The 21,517-nt window shown below is 39.2% G+C and overlaps 1 protein-coding gene across 1 annotated transcript in view; it reads right to left on the reverse strand.

The window, feature by feature from the left end:
* adamtsl3 (ADAMTS-like 3) overlaps positions 1-21,517 on the reverse strand; it is a 180,353-nt gene that overhangs the window by 57,180 nt on the left and 101,656 nt on the right. Inside the window, exons 7-8 of the mRNA XM_056259125.1 lie at positions 18,089-18,215; positions 6,927-7,001 (exon numbers count right to left, since the gene is read on the reverse strand). Of these exons, the coding sequence (XP_056115100.1) occupies positions 6,927-7,001; positions 18,089-18,215 (202 nt within the window). The remainder of the gene's footprint in view (positions 1-6,926; positions 7,002-18,088; positions 18,216-21,517) is intronic.

A 21,517-nucleotide genomic window follows, 5' to 3' on the forward strand; every position in this document is an offset into this window, starting at 1 on the left:
GGAGCAGGTTTTGTTTATTCCAGGATGACCAGTACCAACCGATGAATGTGCTGAGGAGATTAGAGAGGTGCGAAACTCTTCGAGTACGTAGATCTTTCCGGTCGGACACTCTGGAGGACCTGGTTGGTGTTGGGACAATTCCAACAGTTGTTCGTTTAAGTCCCACTGAATGGGATTGACAAACATCTTTTCAGGTAAGATATTCTCAGGTTCTTCGTGGTGAGCTTCGGAGGCATGAAGACGAGACAGGGCATCTGCTCGGATGTTCTTCGAACCAGGGCGATAGGAGATCTGAAAATGGAAACGAGTAAAAAAAAAAAAAGAGTGCCCATCTGGCCTGGCGTGGATTAAGTCGCTTTGCTTCCTTCAAGTACTGGAGATTCTTGTGGTCAGTGAGAACCAGAAATGGATGTTTGGCGCCTTCTAACCAGTGTCTCCATTCTTCAAGAGCAAGCTTAACCGCCAGGAGTTCCCGATTGCCAATATCATAGTTTACCTCTGCAGGAGATAACTTGTGAGAGAAGAATGCACACGGCATAGGTTTGGGTGATGAGTTCGAATACTGTGATAACACAGCTCCTACTCCGGTAGTAGAGGCATCAACTTCAACAATGAACATTTCTTCGGGATTCGGATGTTGGAGTAATGGAGCTGTGGTGAATGCTGTCTTGAGAGACTGAAAGGCGTGTTCCGCCTCAATGGTCCAGAGAAATGTCTTTGGTTTTCCCTTGAGGAGAGATGTCAGAGGAGCAGTTAGCAGGCTGTATTGGTGTATAAACCTCCGATAGAAATTTGCAAATTCAATGGAGGTCGAGTTCACTGGAATGGTGTCGGGTAAGTTAGCAATGGACGAGACCGAGAGTTCAGCATTCATGGAAGCGCACTTACAACCCCACTTCAATATCTTGCCAGATTTCCAGTTGATATTTGGTTGATGTCGTATAAGCCATGGACGGCCGAGGATTATATCAGTCTGACTATTCTCTAGTACGAAAGGTTCAAATAATTCATGGTGTGTGTCTTCTATACAGAGTATAACAGGTTTAATCTGAGACGTGACGTACCCCTGATTGATGGTTTCACCAGTCACTGCATGGATGGAGTACGGTTTGGTGGTGGCTGATTTCTTGAGCTGGAGTTTCTGACAGAGCTTTCCGGAGATGAAGTCTCCTGCCGAGTCCACAATGGCTGTAGCAGAGACATGGAAAGTCGGGGATTTTAGGATCACTGATATCGTTAACGGGGCCGACACCGAGATGGACGTAAAGACAGAACTTATAAGCATTCTAGGGGGTCGTGACGGGCATGACTGAAGAAAATGTCCTCCCACTCCACAATACAGGCATAACCTTAACTCTCGACGTCGAGAGCGTTCAGCTGGAGACAGTAGGTAAGTATCCACCTGCATCTTCTCTACAACTGGTTCGGATGAACATTCAGCGGGGTTCTGAGATGGTAAGCTAATGGGTTGTTGAACTTCGCGATGGCAGCCTTGAGATCGTTGATGCACACGGAGAGCTTGCTGTATAAACTTCTCAATACCCATGTTGTCGTCATATATCGCAAGTTGAAGGCGAAGAGCAGGATTCAAGCCACGTCGGTAGACAGAGATGAGCGCCTTTTCGTTCCAACCACTTGCGGAGGCTAGAGTGCGGAACTCCAATGAGTACTCAGAAACAGACTTCTTGCCTTGATGCAATTGTAACAGTTTATCGCTGACGGAGGAGTCATCAACTGGTCGCCCGAAAACTTCCTTGAAATGGCTTACAAACTCCTGCACAGACGAAGTAACAGAGGATTCCTGCAGCCACAATGTTTCAGCCCATCTTAATGCAGCTCCTGATAACTGTTGAATTATAAATGCAATCTTCGACCTTTCTGTGGGATACAACTGGACCTGCTGTTCCAAAGCGAGCGAACACTGTAGTAGGAACCCGTTGCAATCTTCTGCCCGGCCGGAGAATGGCGCTGGACAAGAAGTTGGATTCGCGAAACAGACCAGAGAGGAAGCGGAGCTTGCGGAAGTACTGACCGTCGGCTGACTGGAATTCACCACATCGGCAGCAGGTTGTACCGGATTATCACCATGACTGGTAGATTCCATCGCGCTGTTTCTTTCCTTTTTAGGTCAAGCCTTCTGTCAGGATACAGGCACAGAGACAGAGGTAAGTGAATTCAAACGTGAGTTTATTTACAGTGAATCAAGTGCAAAGGTGAGTAGCAACATTCAGGTGAAGATTTGCTGATGATCGCTATGTGCAGGGCAGATTCCAGGTGAGCATATCCTCCTTAAGTTAGTTGAATTCAAGCAATCACAGTTCATTAATACTTGTCTTTTTCTCTTTCAGGTGTGACCACGGGCAAGTTGAACTCAGCGGGAATACCGGAAACTCAGATGAATACCAGATCTCGGGAAACAAGGAATCAGACAGGACTTCTGGAGATAGCAGGACAAGGACACAGAGGTTAGTATTTCACAGGTGAGTATACGTTACTTGGTGGTTTCAGGATGATTCAGAGACTTCGGGAGACAATGGGTTATGGTCTATTCCTGTTGGAGGCTTGACAAAGACTGAAGTATCCGTGAGTGTTTTATTGAGCTGGGTGATGAGGTAATTGATGGTGCACAGGTGTGTGTGATTAATACTCTGGGGAGAGTGATCTCTGAGTGGTGGATGGAAATGAGTCTGATTGATTCCTGACAATAATACTGAACAATGTACCAAAAAAATATATATATAATACTAAAATATAATATTTTGGGGGTTTATTTTTAGCAAACGTCATCATCAGAGGTTATTTAAGCCTAATTCTTGCCGCACGTGTTTACAACCGGTCAAACAAAGATGTTTTCTGGGAATGTTCCCTGCAGGTTATTTTCGGGTTTTATTTTATAACCTAAACAGAACGTTCCCTGTAGGTTATTTTTTAGATTTTATTTGTATAACCATGTCAATTAATTAACGTTGCAGATGATACCAATAGGCATAATGCTGTCTAATGCTGAAATGTGTCATTTATTTATAAACAAACTATATAGCTAATGCTCGGACACCCTCGGTCTCTCTTGCGCAGCTGTTGAGCGCGCTCTCGGACACAGTCGGTCTCTCTCGCGCCGTTCGCTTCGCTTTTGTCCACTCCGGCGCCTCATAAACACACACACACACACACACACCAGAGAAAAAACTTTGCAGGTCCTATGGCGGAGAGAGCCTACTCGGATGAAAACCGCTTCAGTGAGTTCAATTATAGTAACGCCACATTTTTTTTGTCAGTAACGGTAACTGCGTTGTAACGGGGGAAACAGTAATTCGTTTGATTACTCGTTACTGAAAAAGATGACGCCGTTTATTTATAACGCCATTATTCCCATCACTGTTTACCATTATTTCAGCATGTCTGAAAACTTGTAGTTTACCACAATAAAAATAGCGGAGGTCTCTCCATAATTCAAACGCTCTGCCGATGTTGATCTGTGTTTTCGTCCTAAGTCGATCCGATTCACGTTTGGCCAGACGAGCTTCAGCAGATCAATTTTTGTTCTGTTTTGTTTTTTATATTTATGTGGAGTTTGTGTTGGAGTGTGTGTTGTGCTGGAGGCAGGTCGTTTTTGGGTATTATCAGACTCCATGTCGTCAGCTGCAGTGCCGTCGCATAGACTGTATATAAGAAAGGCTCGGGAGCGCGCATGCACTTCACATCCGATGGATTTCGCAGAAAATCCGACCCGGAGACTTCACATAGAAATAGGAATACTGGCCTTCAGAGGTAATAGCAAAACGCGACAAGTGGATCATTGTAATGTGTGATTACAACCCCTTCACACACAGGCAATAAAAAAAGGATTCATTTTAGAAGAAAAGTTACATATATAGCACCTTTAATATTAGGAATATTAAATTCATATTTTTCACAATACTCTTTTTTTAATTGATTATAACCAGTAACACTTTACAATAAGTTTCCATTTGATAACAATATGTTAACTAACTACATTAGTGAACATTAACTAATGATGACAAATACTTATAAAGCATTTCTTGTTCATTTTAACATTTACTAATACATTATTAAAATCAGAAGTTGCACCTATTAATATTATTTATTTTACACACACGACTTACACACATTCTGGCTTGTAATGTCCACTTTGATCCAAATAAATGGCCACCCTAAATTGTTTCTCCCTGAAATATGTCACTTTATGGAGGTAAAATTATCAAACTTCATTTCACATGAATTTTGTGTCTAAATTTTGAACAATGTGAGAAAAAAAATATTTTCTTTGATCTCTCACTCCCACATTAAATGTTTCAAGTCATAAAATACCAAATCATTGTTTATTATTAAAAAATATCCAATGTGATCTTGACAATTTCAAATGTAAATACATGTCTTTCCGTTGTTTGCACATTGATACATCGTTCTGGGAATAATTGCAGACCCTTCATGTAAATAAAGCAACAGAACAACATGTGTTAGCGGTGAGGGAAAATCAAACAACTGGTCAAAGCGGCTAGAGAGTGTCTGGCAGCAGCTGAATATGATTATGCCTTCTCGAAACAGCTCACAAAGACATTCAATTCCCACATTGTCGTTGTTCTGACAATAAAAAATGGCAGTTAAAATTCATTTGCTTAGTCAAATGGATTGAATGAGGATTTTTCTGTGATGTGGTAGATTACAGATTAGAAAGGCTGTGCTAGTACTTTTAGCAATGGCAATTATTGGAACAAAAGAGCCATCATATCTACAACATCTCAATGCACAAATCTATAGGGTAAGTTCATAAACCTGGCTGTTATACAGTAGATATTGGATTATACAGTACGTTTTGGTTTTCTTTATTTTTCTAGTCTTTTAAGCCATTATCTGTATTTTCTCATTTATTATGTGAGCTTTGGGATAGAGCCATCTTCAGGTCACTCAAACCCCATTTTTGAAACATGGGACAAGTCAAACACCCACTAAATACCCTGTAGTTTTTGATGGAGATCTAGTTTGCAACCAAAAAGAAGTAATGGGCAGGTTATAGGGTTTAGATATCAGTGTGTGTAGTTTGAAACGTGGTTTTCCACAGAACGGAAGTGTGTATTTGTGTGAGTGTGGGTCCATCGGATGTGGAACGGTACTTTGGGATTGGACTTCAGCATACTCCGCGTGTCCGTTCTGGAAGTCTGCTAGATTACTGGCTCTGTCTCCATCGTACTGGGCTTCCAGCCACCACAAATTAGCCTGCATGAACACTTCATTCTTCTGCTCTATCCTAAAGTTCCCTCAAACCTCTTAGCATTTGTCCAACTCAGGTAATAGGAAATCTCTTTTCTCTTTTTTTTTCTTTCTTTTTTTGTCTTTCAGGCTAGATAGATATATAAAATCCATATGCATTCCCACACTGTGCTACTACACCAGGCGACTGTGTCAAATAGAGTTTGGCCGTGTCACTGTGGAGGCATTGTGAACTTCAGACTATATTGCAGATGTTGGAAGAGCTCTTTGGAAATACCTCTGATGACCTGTGACAACTATCTGAGAGAGGCAAAGATGTTACAAATTGATTAAAATGCCCAAAAATATTAACTATAACAAATGACATTGTGAGAGGTAAGACTTTCATCGAAGGTAACCAAATAACTAAATTAATTTCTAGTATAATATTATAATCCAATAGAAATATAATACATGTAATAAAATATAGGATATTCTTTATAAAGTACTGCTCAAACGTGGATGAATCTCACGAAGCCTTTCAAATAAACATTTGGATGATTTTTAACCCCAAAATAAACAAAACTAAATAAATAAAAATTGCATAATTTTTTTTTTTTATTGTATTGGCATAATAATTAAGCCTACTCATATAGTCATCATCAGTGCTTCCAATAGGATTTTGTGAGACTGTGGTGGGTGGACCTTGGTCGCTCTGAGGAGGGTCCGCAGCAGGCATTTTATTTTGGTGGAAAATTATTCAGGTTTACAAGGTTTTACAGGTTTACGGGCCGCCACAGTCTATGAATGGGAAACGCTGAAATAATGTTACACTGCAATTCACAAATATAAAAATAAATCAGAGGTTAAAACATTACTGTTAATTGAAATAAATATGAAATGAAATAAAATACAATATAGATATTAGTTGAAAATAAAAAAGGCTATATGAAAATTAGAAATGTTGCATTTGCAATAAACTGAAATAAGTTGAAGTTGAAGCACTACAATTATTAACTGGAAATCAATAACACTAAAACTAAAACTGATATAAAATAAATTAAACATAAAAAGCAATATTTAAAAAACAAAACGACTAATAAAATGACAAAAGCGCAATGAAATTACGAAAAAATGAACTAAAATTAACATGAAAACTAAAAATATAGAAAATAAAAGCGGATTCAAAATATTAATAAAACTATAATAAAAAAAAACTAAAATAACACTGACATAAATAAAAGTATAAAATAAAGTATAAAAACGACAAATAAGTTGCTTCACTTTCTTTAGGATAAATATAATTTCTCATATTTCAACTGATTTTAGGATGAAATAGGATTTGTCATTCGAAAGATTCCCAATGGTGTTAACTTTCAGATTTCAGAAATTCTCTCTGGAACAAAAACTAGAGAGTGTGGAAAACCGAGCAACTCCTTGACAGCTGAATGTCATCTTGCTAACTCTCGAAACACTGTGAGACACTATTATAATTGCACTCCAAGGCCTCGGCCCTGAGGCAGAAAGCTGGATTAATTCATATTGTTAATGTTGATTCTCCAACGAAAAGCCTTTCCGGCCTTTGACAATTGTTAAATGGCTTCTAACCGCCGGATTAAGTCGAGACTTCATACATGATAGTTTCATGACGAGTCAAGAATTAGACCCAGAAGCTGTGAAACACCACAGATCTTTGTATAAAATTAAAATAATCTCACCAATCATGTCCGGTCCCTTGGCTGTGATTCTGAGGCCTCTGCTACCCATCGGCACTTCCATCACCGTCTTCATGGCTGAAGAAGAAGAGTCGCAAACCAGAGACTCATTAAAACACATAATACAGTGACAGCATCCTAACTGCACCATGGTATTGTGTCAGACGTGTGGGATATTCATATAGAGTTTTATTATATTATTCATGTATTAAATGTATTAAAGGAGTAATGGAATATAATAACAGTGTTTTTTTTAGTAAGCCATAGCATTTGTGCATTATACTAAAAGTATTTAGGCAAGGCAAGGCAAAACAAGTTTATTTATATAGCACCTTTCATACACAATGGTAATTCAAAGTGCTTTACATAGAAGCAATTAAAATAATCAAAACAAATAAGAATAATTAAAACAGTTTAAAATAAAAAAATCAAATAGAGACCTACTAAATAGAGAAAATGTAGGCTATTGTTTTTCATACAAATACCATAGAAACCATATTTACATTTTATCATGGTATGGTATTGAGGTGCTACTGTATATATGCATGGTTTTAACTGTGGTTATAAAGATCTTAATGTGTGCTACTATGGAATTTTAATAAAACTCAAACATATAGAATATTTACATTTTACCATATGAAAATGAGGTTGTTACAATTTGTACTGTTTTTGTTAATGAGCATAAATTTGCATCTGCATCCAAACTCAAGCTACTGCCAAATGTGTATTTCTAAGAGCCAAAACGTGTAATATTATTAATACTGCCGCATGCATTGCAAACTGTGCTGAAGCAATGTGCCAGCTGTCAAAAAAGAAAATGGATTTTGCAGCAATGGAGATCCTCCTTCTCTCCCAGGAGAACCAGTCCCTCGAGGCCCACACACAGAGGTATTTGAACTTAGTACCCCATGTTCATTATGATGACACCAGCCTCTGTGTGTTCTTCCGGGCAGGTCTCAACGCTGAGACCAAAGCACGCCTGCCCGGAGATGGGCCTCGGGGGAACTTTGCGGAGTATGTGGAGTGGGTGCTGGTGAGTTGCAATTCTCTCTTCACCGTCGGCCTAGGAGAAGAGGATCTCGCTAGCACCCATCCTGAGTCTCATCCCGCCGAGACCGTTCAGCCAGAGCACGTCCACCCAGAGACGATTCACGTCCAGCCTGCCCAGCCAGAGACGATTCACGTCCAGCCTGCCCAGCCAGAGACGATTCACGTCCAGCCTGCCCAGCCAGAGACGGTTCACCTCCAGCCTGTCCAGCCAGAGACCGTCCAGCAAGAGCCCCCCGCAGACAGAGAGCTACCACCCGCCGCGACGCGCCAGCCTGAGCCCGAGACAAAGAGGACAGAGCTGACCCTCGCCCCGAGGGAACCCAATCGACGGATCACGAGGACTGGCTGAAAAATTCCTCAGAGGAAACACCGTTTCCCACCCTATCCCACCCGTCATCTGCATCTTCGTTGTCTTCAGAACTATCCAGTGACTGTATCTACCCTGTCATCAACCTGTCTAATACCTCTTCTCATCTAAGCTCAGCCAGTCCTCCAGCCCCACCGCTGCTGGATGTTAGCAGCCCTGCTTCATCTCTGGGGAGGGCCCTGATGTCGAGTCGCAGGTCAGCCATCCATCCACAGCACTCGGGCATGAGGATCCCCTGGCTCCGCCTCCAGCCTTGGTCCGCTGCACTCCATCTCAGCCTGTCGACCTGCCGGCTCCGTCTTGGCTCCTTCCACCTGCGCCTCCACCAGAGACCCTCGAACCATCGGCTACATCGGGTTCCCTCGTCCTGCCGGCTCCCCCTTGGTCAGTCGTCACTCTGCCTTCGCCACGGACTTACGGTCTGTCCGCTACGCTCCGTCCCTCCACCCCTTCGGCTACAGCGGGCTCCTCCTTCCCCTCGGCGTCACCTCTGTCCTCCCTCACACCGACTTCGCCTCTGCTCTCGGGTACTCTGGCTCCACCTTTAGCGCTCGTCGCCGCGATGTCGCCTAGGTCTCCCAGTCCAGCGACGTCGTTTGAGTCCACCGGCTCTCCGTCTGCGCCGATGGATCCTGCCGCCGAGTCTCCGTCGGTCATCCCCCAGCTACCGTCAGCCTCCTCGCCACCTGGTCTCTTCCCTCCTTCTACTCTGCCGTGGGCTGTCGGTACTGGACGGCTCTGGGTCTGCGCCACCAGGCCATCTCCATCCATGCCGTCAGGGGATCGTCGTCATCCCTTCACTATCCTGTCACTCCAGCCTCGTTTCTGCACTTCACCATCACCTCGTCCACCACCAGAACCTCCTCCGGTCCTCCCTTCGTTGTTGCGTTACGGTGCGAGGACGCACCTGGCCGGAGGGGGGCGTTATGTCACCATTAGGCTCTTTGGACTTTCAGTTTGTTTTGATTTCCACGTGTGTTCCCCTGTCTGAGTTTCCCGCCACCAATCTGTATCCATGGACACTGATTAGCTCCCTCACAGCTGCCTGTCATTTGTATCAATCATCTCTGTGTATTTAGTTCCTGCCTGTCTTCAGTTCAGTGTCCGGTATTGTTTGTGTTTGACACGCTGTTACACCCGTTTGCCTGTCTTGAGAATAAAACTCATTTTGGATTTATTCCTTCTTCTGTCCTTCCTGAACCACCCCGTGACACCAGCAAAGGCAGACTTGAAACAATATCACCCGATAGCACATGCAGAAACTAAGAAATTCATTTGTCAATTAAGATGTTTATTTTGTTAAAGAAAAATGACTGGAAAAGTGTAAAGAATTCAAAAAAGTGAAGTGTTTTTCATGTTCTGACAATAAAGACTAATTTAAAACCACAAATAACGCTCTGGTTTCTACAACTTTCACTTAGGAGCAAAAATCTGCCTTTAAACTTGAAAGGAACTTATAAAGATTTGACATTTATTGTATAATTACAGATATCGACTGATATGAAAAATGTTATATTGGTAATGTTTTTGGCCATGTCGCCCAGTAAAGTTTATCGAATACAAAATTATTTGCCTCAATTGAGCACATTTTTAGAATTTATGCGCATCTTGCCGTTTCCATCCAGCGTTTTTTTTATGCAATCACTCAAATTTCTAGTGTTGAATGACATACAGTGTGCAGTAAGTGAAGTATGCAGTGTTTTACTCCAAACACAGATCGGAAATACAGCAGCCCTCACAGCTCACGTCACGTCAGTATCCATTGTGCACGTAAATACAGTCATTACATTTGAGAGTAAATGAGTTGCAAACACACAGACACTGCAACTCTGACACGCTTAATGTGTTCAAAACTCTCTCCATAAAAAAGCATTTGTGGCTTCTCAGTGTACTGCTGAAAAAAGAAAACCCACCAATTTCCAGCTCAGTAAACAGAAAACCACAACAGAGAGCAGCCTGAGTGCTTTCAGTTATGGTTGGATTGAGAGCGTTCTGTAAAAGCAAGCGTAATGGAGAGAATGGGGTGGAATACAGGAAATCTCTCCAGTTACTCATCTCTACTACTTTTTTATTCTTTATTTAGATTTTTTATACACAGGGGCTTATTACAGGGATAATCCCCTGGAGCAAAGGAATAGTTCCCCCATGAAATTAAAATTATGTCATTAGTAACCCCACTTATGTTTTTCCAAACCTGTGGTAGAACAAAAAGGGAGATTTTTTGTGGAACTGGTTTTGAACAACATAAGAATGAGTAAATAATTAAAGAATTTTCTCTCTTTTTTTACGAATTTTCCCTGCAGGCTCGGTGGTGGTGGGTGGGGGGCGTCTTAAAATATGATCATGCATGATAAAAAATATATATATTTTCAACTATGAATGCAATATTATTAACATATTTACCTTAAAAAAATAATGACTCTCACTCATTTGTGCCATCAAACATTCTCCCCCCAATAAAGTTTTATCACAACTCTGCTTGGTTTTTAAATATGAGACGTGTATAAAAAACAATGAAAAATCAATGTAAATATCACTCGCACACAGAGTATTTTTTATTGCGCTTCATTTCCAATCAAGCTGTAATTTTATAAAAAATATGCAAAAAGTTACAATACATAAAATCCAATTTCACAATGGACACATTACAATAACGTCTTAATTTCCATAAGGAATTTTCAATTAAAACATGCATACTACTGTATGGCTAAATACATGACATGCAAATGATCCACAACAAGGCAAAGAATCAGCCATTTTATATAACCGGAATCTTGCTCAAGTGACAAAATGGGTAATCATGCCTTGAGGAAATCTTAAAAATATGAAAATGCATGATAAAAAAGATGAATTATTAACTATAAAATATAAATTCATAACATGATTGCTGAAATTAGCAACAAAAAGGCAAAGGAATCAGCTACTTTATTATAAAAATGTTTAAAATGTAATGTCATTTGCATCACAGGACACTTTTAAAAAACAGCTCATTTGAGATGTGGTGGGAATGTTCATGATTTTCAAAGAAAATTACAAAAATGAACAAAATGTTATGCATGTATTATAGCCCTTGGAGATTTTTAGTGGACAAATAAATAAATTAGTAAGGATGTAAAAGTGTTTTTTTTAAGTTTTTTAAAAGTGTCCCTGGTTTCAACAGCAAACACCCTTAGCTTGTAGCCTGGCAAGCTACAGCTTCCTTAACTTATTTAACTGAGACACTTTAGGGTCAAATATAAAGTGAGTGGCTTGTGTGGATGCAAAGCTAATGCCGTTTATTGCATTAGCAGGAATTGATGTAGGAAAAGAGGTGTTTTTCCCTTCGCTCGGCAATGCTCACCGCATCCAGCAATTATAGGGCTTGGAAATGCGCCAACATCATGGGAGCCCCAAAATATTTACTTTTGGAAACATATATAGAAAGTACTGGAATTTATTGCTATAATGAAAAAAGTTTCAGACACCAGTCAGTTGTAAACAGGGTAAAAAATGCCCAAACAATGCTGTGTTTCAAAAATACCAATTAAAAAACCCAAGACGTAATTGCCCTCGCTTTAAAAATAACCCAACCATGCAAGTGTGACTTCAAATTTGTTTATAACGATGGAGAAAAAAGTAATCTAATGTGGCTAACTGCTCCACAAAGATGCATCGACCCGCAAGTAAAATTAAAAATCACACAAACGTTCCCACAATGCATCTGTGTTTCTATCGCTCTCCATTAAAAAAATGCAGAAATGAGTCACTGCCGAGTAAAAGGAATGAATTATAGGAGCCAGAGGCTCATTAGCAGCTTTATTGCATTTTAATATTAACAGATCCATGTGACGCTCTGGAATCCTGACAGTCATCCAGGCCAGATTGAAGTCTTTTGGGGAATGACCTATCCGATCACCGGACATCCATCTGGAGACCTCATGACGGCTCTACGACTTACGAGAAGCCTACGTGTCAGTGCCACGCATGTGAATTATTAGTGAGACGGCTTTTATTAAAGAATGCATAACTTGTTTGGATCGAATTACCTCGTTTTTGGTTTAACAGGCTTTGAAAATGAATAGCATGATTGTGTGAAAATGTCTTGGTTAGGAGAAAAGTTCCAGTCACTCAGGTTCTGTTCCAAAACCTAGTAAGCTGCATTGCTTTCTATTTCCTACAGTCAAGACGCTTTCTCAGGCAGCATCAACCGAAATAAAACCTATTTGGAATGATCTATGATGTAACTCAAAATTAGAGATGATAGAGATTTATTTATTTTTTATGAATTTAAAGCCATCGGCATATTGGCTATATAGCATGAAAAGGCAGATACTGATGGTCTTGTTTAATTAACTGCATGAAGGCACTGAGTTGTAAAATGTCTGTTGCATAATCCAACCTTTTTTCTCTGTAGAAAAAAATGTAATTCTCGACAAAACAAAATGAAACTTGCATTGTCAAGAAAGTGTTTTTAAGCCTTGCCAGTTTAAATATACAAGTGCAAGAAGACGCGAATTTGGTACTCGAAGTTTTGTGTGTGCAGGATACTGTCATACAGAAGATTCACTTTTTGAAAGTTTGACCAACATAAGAATTTTCATAAGAAAATGTCTTCTGAACAAGTAAGTAAAATCCATTTTTGTTCTGACCAACTAAGGGGGAAAAAGCATTCGACATGATAAGCTTCGTTAGATTTAATCAACGCGATTTACAGCAACCGTGCAAATTATAGCCTACTTTGTTCTCAAATTGTTCATGTTAACAACATCAGCATTGCGTGACTAATGTTAAATTTAATGTGTTTTATGGTTAGCAGCTACCTGTGTAGTTCAGAATTCATATTCTCCATAATAGCAAAACGAGAAGGGCACAACAAAGGAAACTCCATAATTGTGTGAATTAAGAAAACGTACTGTTACACGATTGAACTATTGAAATGTCTTACTTGTTCAGCAGAAAAAAGCCGTCTCTTCTTCCGTTTTGAACCCCTTCAAAACACGGAGTTCACGCACTTTTCAAAAGCCCCGCCGATGTTTAAATCCTTGTGTTCGCATGAGACGGTTTCTTTCTCTTTCTCTAGCCACCTTAAATCCGAAGTACGAAGTCTTTTGGGTTTTATAACTGCTGAATCTCCAGTTGACACTGATGATTGTTGTTTGGATCTTTCTGGATGCCATAAGTTTAATTATTTAAAGTGCTGCGAGAAAAGCCTATACATCTAAACATCTCGTCACGCGCAGTATAGCCGGCTAGCCGAAACTCCTTCTTTATGTGTACGGGTGTGACGTCATGACGCAAAGACATGCTCGAATTTCCCGCCGAAACCCACCAGTACCACTGGAATTAAAATCATTATTACAAGCTAACCGTTTTGAATCTAGCTATGGCAAGCAGATAGTTTTGACCACTGGCAGAATAAGTTTTTTTTAAATATAATTATTTTGGATTATTTTTAACTTAAAAAAGTTACGGACTGGAGCTTTAAGTGAGCGTGAACAGTTGAGAAATAAAACGCAAGTGTGTGTCAGTATTCTGAATCCGTGCAGCTCTTAAAGTGACACCAGCCTAATATTCCTCCAAAATAAATGCAAATAAACAGTTTGTAATATTAACTTACCCTATTTATGTATGAAATAAAAAATAATCACTGTCGGTGAAGATCATGAAAGAACTATTTTATCTTTAAAAATCCATAAATGTATATGTAAAAAGACACAGAGTGACTGACATTCATTTGACTAAGTATCAATCGTGTGTTTAAATATGGTTGTCAATCCAGTAACTCTGCTATGTGTAGTTCGCAGCATGAAAAATACATATTATGTACAGAAAGCGTAGCAAAGATCGCTGCCATTATAATCACTGAAGCTGTCAATTACAACATGAGGTACACAAAGCTGCACGGTTGAGACAACTCCCGTTTTAATCAATGAAGCTGTCTACGCTGTGCAATGAATCTCTTATTGACATTGTGTTTATACATTGTTGGTTATAATAAAAGGATTTGTGAGCGTGCAGAACCTGTGCTGAGCAAAAACCCAGCCATTTTGACCGGATTCTGACTGTGATTGGCTCCAAAGCTCAATGCTGTAAAGTCATGCCGTAAATAGAAACATTTGACGCTCTTCACAAAGCTCTTAAACACTCACAGGAGTGTTTTAAAGCAGCCGACTATCGCATTTCAATGCCTGAAAAAACCCTGCTGAAGAATGAAGTAATGGCTGCTGAAAATTCAGCTTTGCCATCAAAGGAATGAATTACATTTTAAAACATATGCAAATATAAAACAGATATTTTTAAAAATGTGATATTATTTCACAATAGTACTGTTTTTACTGTATTTTTTTTAATCAAACAAATGCAGCCTTGGAGTGCATAAAAGACTTCTTTCAAAAACATTAAAAATGTAAAGACTAACTTTTGAACAGTAGTGTATATTTATAATTAACTTGTCTCGTGTCATCCATCTCGCAATGTATTTTTCCTCAGAGGATACATGTGATGCTGCCAAAGGTATCTTAGAAGGCATAGTCATGCTACCTACGCTTTGGAACAGCCTTTGCGTGGGGAGTGTACTTGCCTAAAAATGCAGCCTACGCGGCGTTTTAAGTTTTGGAAAGGAGCCGTAATCAGAGCCGTTTGAGCACATTGCTGTAAAACAAAGGAATTTTTGGATGAGGACAAATCCTCGGCAGCCATCGAACACAAGACACTGCAGAATCTTACCAAAAACAATATAAAACTCAAGGCAAGAACACTGTACAGTGCCACAGAAATAGCCTTGTGCTCCTCAGGCTGGCATGTTTTAAAGGCAACATTCAAGCCGTACAGCGTGCAGAAAGAAAAAATAGCTGTCTTAATTAATTTGGGGTGTGGTTGTTACATAAAACAGTTAGGTTATTTGATATTTTTAAACAGACATGATTTCAGCAATGGCGTCGTGCCTAAAAAACAAATACTTGCCCAGCAGACAGAAACACAAACTGAGTATTTGGGTAATAATCTTAAAGAAATGACAACTAGCTATTTACAAGCAAAAGCCACAGCATTAAGTGTGTTATTTCTCACAAATGGACTGAGAATCCCTCACATGCTTTAAAGGGAATCAATAACTCTATCTTCAGTCCCAGAATGCAAACAATCCGACTGCTGGCAATCACATAAATTAAGCAGGCTAATAAAGCTGCCAATGCTTGCACTAACCGAAGACCACAGGGAATGTAAGACTGCCTAAAACACAACCGTTTATGGCTTTAGTGTTTCTGAACCTTTAGGATTATTTGATTTGATACAGCAATAAACTTTAAAAAAAAAGGGGGGGGGGGGGGAATAGTCCAATGACTCATTCTAACATTCATAATCATGTAGAGCTGCATGGTTAATTGGAATAAAACCAAAATCAATATAATAAGTGTGATTATCAAAGGAAAGGTAAGGAATAATTAAATGAATACAGTACAGTATGCGCTGTGTGTTTCAGAGTGAAGCGCGTCACTGTGATACTTTCAGTGTCTCAGATTGGATCAGTTCACAGTAAATGCTGCTCCACATGAACTCATCTCTTCATCTTCTCAGAGTTTGGGTCACTTATAACGTGTATTTAAGAATGCAACATGCACCAACCATTTTCCCAAACTTGTAATGAAAAGCTTGTATAAACCAACTATTGTAAAGAAGCTTTAAGGGCTCCCTGCAGTTTTCTGCCATAATAAAAGCTTAATAATTTAATGGTTGAAAATGAAGAAATTATGACAGCCATAAATATAAATATTATTATTTAGGGCTGTCTAAATAATAATAATAATATAAAAGTATTATTATTATATTTTTCTTAAATACTCTATGGGCCCTATCTTGCACCCGGCGCAAATGACTTTGTACACTGACGCATGTATCATTCCTATTTTGCAGCCGCGCAAAGCGGACTTTTCCCTCCACAGACACACGTCGGTTAACTAAGAAATACACTTGCGCTCCCCGGGGCGGTTCAGCGCAAAGAGGAGGCGTGTTCCGGCGCAAACTTTCCCTCATGCTATTTTGCTGTTCTATAAAACAATTGCGCCACTGACCAGAAAAAAACTAGTCTAAAGTCAGTGGCGCGTTGCGCGTTGTTCATTATGCTACTTTAAGGGCGCATGCTTGGCCATAATCAATGTAGCGTGCGCACAACGCGCATACACTTTGATTCTCTCATCTAAGCAGCAGTTTTCATTTTTGCAAATCATACATTATTACGATAGATAGATAGATAGATAGATAGATAGATAGATAGATAGATAGATAGATAGATAGATAGATAGATAGATAGATAGATAGATAGATAGATAGATAGATAGATAGATAGATAGATAGATAGATAGATAGATAGATAGATAGATAGATAGATAGATAGATAGATAGATAGATAGATAGATAGATAGATAGATAGATAGATAGATAGATAGATAGATAGATAGATAGATAGATAGATAGATAGATAGATAGATAGATAGATAGATAGATAGATAGATAGATAGATAGATAGATAGATAGATAGATAGATAGATAGATAGATAGATAGATAGATAGATAGATAGATAGATAGATAGATAGATAGATAGATAGATAGATAGATAGATAGATAGATAGATAGATAGATAGATAGATAGATAGATAGATAGATAGATAGATAGATAGATAGATAGATAGATAGATAGATAGATAGATAGATAGATAGATAGATAGATAGATAGATAGATAGATAGATAGATAGATAGATAGATAGATAGATAGATAGATAGATAGATAGATAGATAGATAGATAGATAGATAGATAGATAGATAGATAGATAGATAGATAGATAGATAGATAGATAGATAGATAGATAGATAGATAGATAGATAGATAGATAGATAGATAGATAGATAGATAGATAGATAGATAGATAGATAGATAGATAGATAGATAGATAGATAGATAGATAGATAGATAGATAGATAGATAGATAGATAGATAGATAGATAGATAGATAGATAGATAGATAGATAGATAGATAGATAGATAGATAGACCATTTATTATAAAAGCATACATGTATACAAGCATACATACATACAAAAGCTTACACATTTACCCAAATTATCATACGCCTGTTTAACAGAAGTTAATTTGTGTGGGTTTCTCCATCCCCAATGTCACTTCTCTGTGTTTTACGGCCCTGACGAGAACGTTGCTCTCCTCGGCTGTGAACCGCTCCTGGCGCGCGCCTGGCAAATCCGCCGTTATAATAGGAATCCGCTTTAGAACAAGCGCGCCTGCTCTTAAAGGGAATGTGAGATGACGCTCTGATTGGTTTATTTCACGTTACGCCCAAACCACACCTATGAATAATGAAGCTACTTCAGACCAACCCCTTTTAGATTTGCGCCAGGCGCAAGAGGCATTTATCCCACCGGGAAAATAGCAACAGCGCCGGGATCCGCCCACAAAGTTACTTGCGCTTTGCCACTTGCGTTTCAGATCGTTAAAATAGGGCCCTATTTGTTTAATTTTGCAGTGGGATATTAAAATAGTAATATTTAATTTGTTTAATATTTTGGATGGATGGATGGATGGATGAAATGTGCATCCCTAGAAGCGTTGTACAATTTATGACCAAAAATGCATTAAAAATCAAACACTAGCTTAATAACCAATTCCAGTCCAAATGTCACTGAGATTAAAAAAACAAAGCAATACTCCAAAAACAAAACCAACAAAGAGGAATGTGCTTCTGTATGTGTGTACCTACGTTCTTCAGGTGAGACGTGGGGCAGCGCCTGGCCTCGGACTAGTCGGCAGGTGGAACCGTCTCCAGCGCACACGCCACAGTTGTCCTCTTTAGCATTGCTTCCCAGTTGTCTGTCACAGCCAACTTCCTGTAATAAATGACAGAGGAACCACTCAGAAAAAGGCGAAATGGGACAGAAAGGACATAGAATGGCAGTCGAGTTGCACTCAAGTCACAAAACAATGACTTGAGACTTGGCTTACTCTCCAAATTAGACTCATTATCCACTACAGCATTCATGCCCAGAGCTGAAACACTATTTTGAGTGAAGGTAATTGATTTCTGACATGTCTGCGGGACCAACAATTCATGCTTCCTCCATAACAGAACAGAAACGGACTATAAAATTAATGCACTGAGAAGCTGGCCGGTGCACGGCTCCAAATTACAATGTTTAAGCTCTAACTAGCATCATCAAAATTCATGGACAGCCAACATATAAAAGATGAGAGAATACCAAATCATTTTTCAGAAGTTTTCATCCCTTGCGCACAAGTTCGCTCCCAGAATCCTCAATATTTACCCAGAAATCTGTGCTACTCACAGTGATGTTCTGCAAAGAATTTGCCATCTGTGCAAGAAAAGCTGCCCAGCTTTAATGCAAAATTCTGTTTACACTTGCAGGGCAACAGGGAAGGCAGCCAGAGATAGCAAACAGCATGACTTTACTCGGTAGCTCTGGTAAACAAGCACAAATAAACAGACAAGCTTCATTTACGCCAATTTACCTAATACTCACAGGAGCTGAGGTCAAAATAGGTGCAACGCAAAGGATGTTTCATTAACACTGTAGAAATCCATTACAGTGCAGTACTGCTTTGAATTCTGATGATTGTATATGATTTGAGCTTGAGTTTATTGTGTTTCTTTGCTGTTGGCCAAATGAAAAGCTGAAGGTCTACAGAAAACATTAAGAGAACTGTGAGAAAGTTCATCCAAAAATGTTGTCATCATTTACTTACCGTCATGCTGTTCCAAACTTGTATGGCTCTTTTGTGTGTGTGTGTGTGTGTGTGTGTTTGGAACAGAAAATGAAGTTTAGTAGAATGTACAAGGTGTTCTTGCAAATACAAAACAAAACTTTATGTGAATGGAGACTACTGAGCTCCACAAATGACCAAAACAGCTCCATAAAAGACTGTGCACTTTATTGCAAGTATTCCCAAAGCCATACAATAGCTTTGTGTGAGGAATGGACACACATATTTAAATTTAATCTGAAAACTGGTTAAAATGTTGCCTCTGGTGTAGATCGCAAATCTCATATAACACTAAATTCATATCCACGTGGCACATCACGTTCAAACATGCAAGAGCAAATGGATGTCAAACCTGGCAAACCACGCCTTTTATGTGCCATTTTTTTTTTATATATTCAAGACCACAAAATAGATTTCTTTAAGATTTTCAGTGAATTATGACTTGTTAAAGCATGTTCCTCACACAACGCTAATGTATTTCAGAGGACTTGGAATATAAGTCATACTACTTTCATGGGGGGAAAAGAAAGTATTATAACTATTGGTGGAAGTACCCGATTTTCGGTGTGTTCGCACCGCAGGAACTAGGAACGATTTTAGTTATACGAACGTCTTTTGGGGGGACTAATTTTGCTCCTTGAGAGTAGGGTCTATCCCAGCACAATAGGAACTACCAGTGACGTAAATGTATGTTGATAGGCCGAACGTGTGCGAAACACTGGCACCCGCCATTTATCAAAAGCTATGAAAACACAGTTTATAGCCCATATTTACTCCACGATAACTCCATTACCACACGGAAAAGCGCTATAGATGAACCGACGCATTTATGCTTAGCTAACGACGCTATAATACTTTTTCGTATACCGCTCACTTTCTTTGTTTAAGGCGAGACAGGTGAATAGGGTAAAAATTTTAAATAATAGATATCACCATGAAACTTTCTCAGTTGATTACTTATACAAGTATATAAAAAAAAATGTATTACAAGTTTTTGAAACTTGTATGTTTAATTATGCAAATTAGGCATTATCTCATTAAATATGCATAATATTGCATATATTTTCGGTAGATAGATCTGAACATATGATAAAGCCAGGTGCAAAATAATTTTTCTCATTTTGTTTACACACAAGATGAAAAAATTATTTCAGAGGGATTTCAGGATATATGCTTTCATTACCTAGGAAATCAAAATATACTGTCCATAGCCTTAAAAAATCAATTCTCGCCATATTTTTTTTATTAAAATGTCACATAAATCAGGCAAGGAATGATTTATAAACAAATCCCTCTGAAAATATCTTCAGAATACTGATAAGTGTATAACTGGAAAGTTTGGTGTACATAGGTGCTACACAGGCTGAGATGTTTCTACTGGAGAATGACAAAAAATTCATTTTGAGAAGACAGCATTTAAAGATTTGTAATGTAAAAATTCATACTTTTTTTAGTGGAAGCAACTATTTACAGACACAATATCTTATCAAATCATTAGCAACAACAATACAAACCACCTAAATCACATCACATTACAACTTATAACACAGCATTTATGGCCTTCAACTGAACAGAAAAAGTGTCAAAAACACATCTAAATGTCAGAGCACGTCACGTGATGCATCTGAACGAATCACGTTGTCAGAAATTGACATCAGCCAATGAGATTTCGGTTTTAGAGTTAAATGCCCATTGTACTTTCACGATTGGTGGCTGATAAAAAGGCAATGACCATATTTGGATCCGACAACAATGTAGAGAAGAGAGAGAGCTTTCCAACGGTGTATATGGGGCGGCAGTGACTCAGTGGTTCATGTGGGTTGTCTACAAACCGGAAGATTGGTGGTTCAATCCTCGGTTCCACCTGACCAAGTGTCGAGGTGTCCATGAGCAAGACACCTAACCCCAGCTGCTCCCGACGAGCTGGATGGCGCCTTGCATGGCTGCCGTCGCCCGTCGGTGTATGAATGAGTGAGTGAATGGGTGAATGTGAGGCAAATTGTAAAGCGCTTTGGTGGCCATTGTGTCTGTGAAAGCGCTATATAAATGCAGTCCATTTACCATTTACCATGTGATGACAGGGTGCAGATCGCGATCGCAGAGCAGCATGTTGATTTAGAACGACAACTTTTTGTTGAATTTAGGAGAAATCTACATAAAGAAATCTACTAAATAAAGACCTAAATGTGTATTTTGGACATTTTCTCACCACAAGTCTGAAAGAAGACATGTTATTGAAGACAAATTGCCCAAAATCTCAAAATTGACCAGTGAAAAAAACCCCGATGTTTTTGCCTGCCGTGTCTCGCCTTAAAGGGGTGGTATAATGCCCCTTTTTACAAGATGTAAAGTAAGGGTGCTTTCACACCTGGATCGATTGGAGACGTTGTTCCGAAAAAAAGGGGCGTTT

The sequence above is a fragment of the Rhinichthys klamathensis genome, unplaced genomic scaffold (genome assembly GCF_029890125.1).
Source record: "Rhinichthys klamathensis goyatoka isolate OS25496 unplaced genomic scaffold, OSU_Roscu_1.1 h1tg000165l_1, whole genome shotgun sequence".
In the NCBI taxonomy this organism is placed as follows: Eukaryota; Metazoa; Chordata; class Actinopteri; order Cypriniformes; family Leuciscidae; genus Rhinichthys; species Rhinichthys klamathensis.